This window comes from Clarias gariepinus, chromosome 4, assembly GCF_024256425.1.
Source record: "Clarias gariepinus isolate MV-2021 ecotype Netherlands chromosome 4, CGAR_prim_01v2, whole genome shotgun sequence".
NCBI classification, from domain to species: Eukaryota; Metazoa; Chordata; class Actinopteri; order Siluriformes; family Clariidae; genus Clarias; species Clarias gariepinus.
Window position 1 is genome coordinate 10,440,628 of NC_071103.1, and position 8,641 is coordinate 10,449,268.

General features: G+C 40.4%; 1 protein-coding gene across 1 annotated transcript in view; it reads right to left on the reverse strand.

Annotated features, from left to right (window-relative positions):
* Positions 1–5,298, reverse strand: part of chrnb2 (cholinergic receptor, nicotinic, beta 2) — a 29,479-nt gene extending 24,181 nt beyond the window's left edge. Inside the window, exon 1 of the mRNA XM_053495215.1 lies at positions 5,014–5,298. Coding sequence (XP_053351190.1) covers positions 5,014–5,059 — 46 coding nt within the window. The 5' untranslated portion in view covers positions 5,060–5,298. The remainder of the gene's footprint in view (positions 1–5,013) is intronic.
* Between the last annotated feature and the right edge of the window lie 3,343 nt (positions 5,299–8,641).

An 8,641-nucleotide genomic window follows, 5' to 3' on the forward strand; every position in this document is an offset into this window, starting at 1 on the left:
ACCTGAGTGTAAGGGTGACGTTGTTAAGAAGTGCCTGCCTTGCACTTTCATAAATAAAACCACAATATCCATAGGCATATCAATATGCCTTTCTTGGTCTAATTTTAACAATGCTGACAGTCAGGACAGCAGGTTCTTTAATAATAATAATAATAATAATAATAATCACTTACTCACTCATTGTCTATAATGCTTTATCCTGTATACAGTTTCGCGGGGCGCCTGGTACCTATCCCAGGAGACCCAGGGCACGAGCCAGGGTACAATTTAGACCAACCCATTGTAGGGCATAAACACATACACACACTCACACACTCATTCACACACTACAAGCAATTTTGGGAAGAAAATTTGTCTGCATGTGTTTGGGCTGTGGGAGGAACCGAAGTAGGGAGTGTGGGTGTATGTAAAGGACACCCACCAAGCACAGGGAGAATATGCAAACTCCATGCATACAGACCCAAGGCGGGAATCGAACCCAGACCCTGGAGGTGCAAGGCAACAATGCTAACCCCTGTGCCACCATAATGATAATTATAATAATAATCAAATAACAATTTTATACAAAAGAAAACATGTGTTCAAATGATGTGGAGTAGATGTAAAACCAGCGCAAACCAAATACAACAATAACAAGGCACAAGAAATAAACATGATCTACAAATATTGGAAGACTCAGACAATCCGAGCTGTTTACTACCTGAGTGGTGTTAAGAAAAAACAATAACACAGATGTGTCCAGGGCATGTAACATGCAGGGACTGATGAACAATGTGCTGCCATGACAAATTATTGCAAAGCTTCTGCCACAAAACAAATTCAGTAGAGGTTCTTTTACAGTCATGATGAAATGGCACAATGGCCACTGTGAAGGCAGCAGGGAAGCAATGTCCATCATGCAAGCAATGCAGTAGCAATATTCTCCTCTCTGCAGGAGGGTTAAGGGGTGGCAGGATGAGGTTTTCATTGGGGGAATGCCTCTAGCTGGATGAGGAGGTGAAGCGACATCTCAAGCTGAGCATATACCCTCAGCAGCACAAGGTAAATAAGCACCACCCTCTGTGAAGCAGGTAGACCGGAGTGATATCCAAGGTAAAGCAGGAAGACAAAGTGACATCCTCAGCTATGCAGGGAGATGGAGCAACATCCAAAGTGTTTTAATTAGTTTCACTAACTCTAGCCAACTCTAGACTCTAGCCAAGGACGCACTGCAAAAAGAAACCTTAAATGAAAGTGCTAAACTATAGGCACAGGTAAACATGATTAGTGTCACCTCTCTGATGGGAGGTTTTCTATTGTCTAAGTGTGAGATTCATTTTACAGGGAGGTTTTGTTGCAACAATAAACATTTGGATATTTTATGGACCTTTTGCTCTGAACATCGGAAGGCAAAAGGAACATCAGTTTGCATCAGATACTACAGATTTATAATATACAATGGCACCTCAGCATATAAAATTGCCTGTGAATTTTTTTCCTTAAAAACAGAAATTTTGCAATAAATTTGCCTCGGCATACGAAGCATTGTTGGCATACAAGTGACCGAACCGAGCGAAACTGAGCACTGCCTAAGTTCCGAGTACGTCTGGGGGCTTTTCAAAAGTTGTTTATGTCAGTAAAAGGCCAAGCAAATTTTAAACAAATTTACATATTTTTTTGCGTTTTTTCTTTGCATTTTGTGCAAGACTTAGTAAAGACATAGCAAGATGAATCCCAAGAAAGTTAGCAAGCATAACAGCAAAAAGAAAAGGGAGCCTCTTTCAGTTTAGTTTTTAAAGCAGCCGGTACTAAGAGGAATTATAAATTAAGGTTAAGTGAGGTATAATGTCTACTTATTTAACATTTTACTTTATTTACATGTTTTTCCTAAACGTTCTGATTGTTTTCAAATGCAAACATATAGTTATAGTGTTGGAAATTGGTAATATTGGTAATATTTTTGTGTGGCTGGAATGGATTGTCTGCATTAACATAACTTCCTATGGGAAAGTGCGTTTCGCAATACAACTTTTTGCCTTAAAAGCTCGCCTCCGGAACAGACTAAATTAGTATGCCAATGTACTACTGTAATGGTAAAAAAGCACACATTTCACCATCATTATTTTAATTTAGATTATCTATTAGTAATAGACTATAGATTATTCAAGGAAATGGATTTGATACAGTTTCAAAGACATGTAAGGGAAATCTGTTTAGGGTGATTTGATAGGAAGTCCCTTTTTGATGAGAAATGAGAGCTGTATACAATGTGCAGAAATGCTTTTGAAAGTGCAAAGTCGGTGTAAATAAGAGAAAGAGAGAGGGAGAGAGAGAGTGTGTGTGCACTGAGGTGTATGGAATTTGTGATAAATATAGAACAGAAGGTGACCTATCCCCCCATACCTTCAGTTACTCAGTAAAGGAGAGACAGTTGAAGTTAAATGCAGATAAATGCGTGTTTAAATCAGACATATGCAGATAAAGCATGTTGGATATCACAGTCCATCAGTACCATATTGTATCAACGATATGGTACTGACGGACAGTGATATCCATCTTCAAGATTAATTATATCATGGACCCTGTCCTACTATTTTATCTATTAAATGTTTCTTCTAATACATATCTGAGATGTTTACTTCAAGAAACATTTGGTATGATAACAACATTAACATTCTTTGTGTTGACATCCGAGTCTTCTTAATTACGTTCCTGCGGCACATTTGTTTCTCTACAAGGAGATACAGGGATGTGCAGCATTTAAAAACTGCTGCGCTCATCTCTGGCGTACTCCGTGAAAATGTCAAGAGAATGATTTAGCATTATGTGAAGAGAACAGCAGAACTGATGAGAGATGAAGCCTTGGGTGGTACACATGTACTGACCCTGTCTGACCCTCTTATTGATTTATAATGGATAAAGATCATACATCACTCTGTAACAATCCATCTTCGCTACTCTTGAAGCAGTGTAAGTCCAGGATTGTTGCCAATCTGTGTGTGGAAAAAGCATTGAATAGCACACAACCCATGCAGCGGGGCCAGAACTGAAACACTGATGCTAATTGCTCTTAATGAGAGTACTCAATGATGCCAATCTAGATGAAGGGAAAGTGTGTATTGATCGTTGCTTTGGCTGTGAAAACACCACTCTTAGATTGCCTTGTCTTGCTTGGCACTCGATAGTTCACTAGAGTTCTGCAGTGTTTCTGCTGCTTGTCTGACTGTGGCTTTCTCTTCTTCTGTGCAGGTTATCGCTATCTACTGTGTACAAAAGCCCAGCCTTGATCGTGTTTGCCTAAGCCCAATGTTTAAATACAGCACATGTATTTCCATGTGATGAGAGAACCAGCTACAACTTGGTTGCACCATTTTCTCACTTACTCACTCATCATCTATACCGCTTTATGCTGCATGCAGGGTTGAGGGGGGTCTGGAGCCGATCCCAAAAGACTTAGGGCACGAGGTGGTGTACACTCTGAATGGGGTGTCAATACATCAAAGGGCACCATTTTTATTTTGTGCTTATGTGCAGGTTTTGCCATAGACCATAAGTGTATAGTGTATTTGTAGTATGCATTTAAATACGTTAGGATAAAGCACTTGAGGCAGGCTTGATTTATTACCACTTCTGAGCATGATGCTTCTTAAAAATGCAGTTTCTCCTCAAAGCGCCGAGCAGCATTCACGGGGCAGTCAAATGAAAAGGATGATGACATGCACGCCCATACAAGCCCATGTATTATGCAAAGTGTACTGTCTAAGCAGAAGAAATATTGCAAGGGTGCTGTGGACACGCTCAACATCAATAAGCAATGTTTATTTTTTTTGTATTTGTTTGTTTCCTTTATCTGTTAAGGTGGATCTATTTTTCTGTTTTGAAATGAAATAAAAGTACTAGATTGAATAAAGGAAATGAAGTAGAAAATGACAAAATAGTCATTATTGAAAATCTTGCCCTGTTTCTATTAAATGTGCAAGGATCGCAAAAACCTGAATATATTGTAGGCCTCTATCTATACAGATAACACTGCTGAGCTCATTAACCCTCACCATATGAGTGCTGCAGACTTGATGGTGGTTAATGAGAATATAGCTGTTCCCAGCATGCTGGTTAATGAACCTCATGGGTTAGTGCATTCGTTGCCTCTGTTGCCTCCTTAAATTCTCTTTTAATGAGTCACATGAAGGAGAATGCAGAATGAAGCCATGAAGGATGTAATATGATGCGCCTTATAATCCTTACTGGCTGTGACCTCATTGTTTCAGTCATCCTTTCATTTCACTTCTGACTTAATTGGATGGGCTTCAGCACACAAACACAGTGTGCATCTTTGTGGTGTCTGTGTGTGTGTGTGTGTGTGTATCTGTGTGTGGCCACATCTGCAGTGTTCACACTGCACAAGTAATTATTCATTGTCTTGTTCAATACTGCCAATGACTTTCTGTTAACATCCTTGTTTAACACAATTGGATGCACACACACACACACATGAGAACATGCAAATGTCTAAACTCTAAACTCTTTACACACACACACACACACACACACACACTTACTTAAAGCTACTGATTTCATAGACATGGCTACATAAGGTCTAACCTAATCTGTCTAAGTCATTAATACACGTGTCAGGTTGAAGGATGCCTGAAGGATGCATCTCATCGACAGATCTCACACACACTCGCACAAAGAGAGAGAGAGAGAGAGAGAGAGAGAGATACTCAAAGCATATTCTTGTAATATTACATAATCTAACCACCACATAGACAAATTGTCGGCATTTACATCATCATTCCTTTTATAGGCCTACACTGAGGTGCACTAAAATATAGTCATGTTTGTCATTCTTAAATTCTCCTGTTATAGATCCCCATCTTGTTTCTTCCTCTGAAGGAATGACCAAAAACCTGAAATGCGACGCAATGAAAAGCTCGCCAGCGTGCGCGCGCGTACATAAAACAGAACGCGCAAATCCGCGGGCTTCCCCCTTTTTATCCTTTTATCCCTGAAATAACAGACGGAATTACTCACGTGTCGCAGTGACCAGCAGCAGGCACAACGCGGTCCATGGAGCCATGTCAGCTCGGAGGAAGAGCACATCGGTTATCTTTATGCCCGCGCGAGTATTCGGTGGGCGACCGGAGAGCTGGACGGACGGACCCTGCGCCCGGACCGCCGTGTGCACCGGGTTCTTCTCCTAATTCAGCAGCCTTACGTCGACCCCGGTCTTAGAAAGCATAGCTTAGAACATAATACACTGGAGGAGAGGGAGTGTGCTAAGAGAAGCCAGGTAGATGCTGGGTTGATCGTGACGCGCGAGAATCGCACTGTTTACTGATGAGAGATTGATTCACGAATCGGTTTAATATGAACGACTCTTTTAAAGAGTCGACTCATTTCAAAGGCGCGTATTTATTTATTTAATCTTCATCCATCTAGGAACCTCTGCAGTCCAACAAGGAACCGTGGAGGCCAGTGGTGATTGGCTACTCTTGTATTTATTCCCATTTTAATGACCTCTGGTCAACATTCACATACGCGTTCACACACTTTGGGCAATAAAAAAAAAAATCCAATTAGCCTAATGCTCATGTCTTTGGACTGTGGGAGTAAACCGGAGTACCCGGAGGAAACACACAACTGATCTTTTTTATTCTCTCCAGAGTTAAAACCAAACATACAGATATATATATATATATATATATATATATATATATATATATATATTTTTTTTTTTTTTTTAATAGAGCATATATGTTGATTTATATCTTTGATTTGGTCTGCCAATTATTTTTCGCTATTTATATTCCTTTTTATATTTGCAGGGTATGAGATTACTTGTCCTCTAAGTGCTCTGAGTCACAGCATCCCAAACAGTTAAACTTGACATTTAAAATGTTGCGTGACAGTTCAAATGTTTCAATGGTGCGCGAGCGAGCAGTTCGACGTCACGTGGTTCGGAGGAAACGTGATAGTCTTCGGTCCTCCTAACTGAGTGATAGTAGTAGCTTAATGTGAGAGCCCCCTAGTGACGGGGAGGAATTAGACACGACTAAATTGAGGGGGAAATCAGGGGAAAATCCAAAAAAAAAAAACCCACCAAAACATGAAGTGCAAAGCATAATTATTCTAAACTGCTGATTTTAAAATTGTAAAGTTAAAGGCAGCTCAAAGTCATGTTAGTTGGTATTATCTCAGCTAATGTTTTGAACACACTATGGGCAATTAGGGAATGCCAATTAGCATTATCTTCTGTTCTTATTTTTATTATAGTGTTTCTTATTTCTATTTAAATAATCAGCACAGTCTGGAGTTTGGTGCGATCGCAATTTACTACTGTTGTACAATCATGTATGTGACAAATAAAATTTTTGAATCTAATCTGCATGTCTTCAGACTGGAGGAGGAAACCAGAGTACCTAAAGGAAACCCACCAAGAATGGGGAGAACATGCAAACTCCATGCACACAGACCATGAGGCAGAAATCGAACCCAGACCCTGGAGATAAAAGGCAACAATGTTATCCACTCAGCCACCGTGCCACGATTTATTTATTTATTTATTTACTTATTATTGTTATAATTATTGCTTTACAATGTGTATCATGTAAATGCTTCATTTCATTTAAGAAATTGCATAATAAATTCAAACACACGTGATATTTTGTGATAAGATTAAAAAGATCATCCAAAAGAGAAGTAAATCAAATCTTAAACTTAAAACCACATTCTATAAAGGCAAAAATAACATCTACAAAAATAAGTAAATAATGAAAGGCGGAGGGAAAATCACTCACTCATCATCTACACGGTTTTATCCTGTTTACAGGGTCACTCGGCCCTGGGAGTCTATTACAGAAGACTTAGGACACGAGGCGGGGTACATCTGGGATGTCAATTCATCGTAGGGCACATAGACATACACGCATTCATATGCTGATTTACAAACTTCATACACGCATACCGGAGGCAGGAATCGAACCCGGATCCTGGAGGAGCGCGGCACTAAGGGTAACCACTAGGCCACTGTGCTGCCATGAAAAATCACATATTGTAATTAAAGCAAAAGCACTGTATGTGGGCCCCTTTCAAAATATAATGTTTTATTTTTTCTGTAAGGAAAGTATAAGCTGAATGTGGTTTCATGCCTATTTTCTTAGGCATGAATTATTTTCATGCCATAAAAAGGTAGACCAATTTTCGATTCGCTCATTGTGATTACTCAATCTTAAGAATCATATCGCTTCGATTCACTATGATTCAATTCCCTCAAAGAACAGTCATTCTTATAGAATTAAATCAGTAAGTGTTGGTGTCCATCATAGATGTTGGGATGGCAGATTGTCTCTGGCTCTTCCTCTCCAGTGTATTCCAATAAAGGGCATACTCTCTCTGTCCCAAACACATTTAATACAATTGCAATGTTAGCCAGCTGTAAATGATTAGGTGATCAATTGTTGTATATAAAAGCACATTTCACATAAACCCACTTACCACACTCAAGCTTTATTTAAATCTTTAACTGTAATCATGAATCCATTTGAGATAAACAAAAACCATTAACAACCACATTATGCTTGCTGATTCAAGTTGTTTTCCCAGAGACAGCTGCAGTTGAACACCTCAAGAGTTTTTCACGGATAATCAATTGTTCCTAGCTTCCTGCAGAGGTTGGAAACAAAAATATTTAAGACCATGTCTAAAAAATAAGGAATTCTATGACCAACATTTAAGAAATAATTAGAAGCCATAAATGAATTAACACCCAGAGTGTTTAATTAACACCATACATGATTTATATGGTTCAGTTGGACCCCAAAGAATACTCACTTGTCACAGGCGGGGATGAATAGGAGTGAACCCAATAGCAGACAGTTCCTTCTTATGAGATTTTATTAGAATCCAGAGAAGTTTAGGATATCAGAGCACTAAGAGTGGAGAAGGGAGGAGGTGCGTGTGTGTGTGTGTGTGTGTGCTTAGTGACTGAGGACCTGGGGAAGCCCCTAGTGACGAGAGAGAAGGCGGGGCTATGACGCGAGGAATCTCCACAATCCCGGAAGTAGATCGCTGAATTGCCTCGGGTCTTTCTCTACTCTTTGCGAGCGTATCTCGCCTTTAAAAGCGTTAAACAAGCAGAGGATGCAAGGCGAAAAGCAGCAGTGTGATTCTCCTGATGAGCGCGGAGGTCCGGCGCGCAGCGCGAGCGCTCTCCTGAGATCCGCGAACACGGAAGTGCTCGTGTCGCCAGATGAAAAGCCGAGTTCGCGGAGAAAGTGAAGCGAGGGACAAGAAGAGTCGTTCTTTACCAGGCAGGGTTCGGTATCCAGAGTTCCAGCAGCGAGGGGGAGGAGAAATCCAAGACGTGAGTACTCTATCCGGGGTCCAGTAGGCTTGCGAGGTCATACACGTAGGCGAAAAAACACTGAAGGATATTCCAAAGGGCTAGACACAAGACAGAATCCAGAAAACGGGCAAGGTCAAAACACAGAATTGAAGCACTAAGACAAATCACTAGGGAAACGGGACAATAGGCACGCAAGTAAGATACATCGGCAATGAGTGGAGCTTTCGGCGTCCTTTTAAAGCCGAGGGTGAAATGCCGGATTAGTAGCAGGTGCGCTCAGGTAATTAACTCAGGGATTGTGGAAGACCCTTGGTG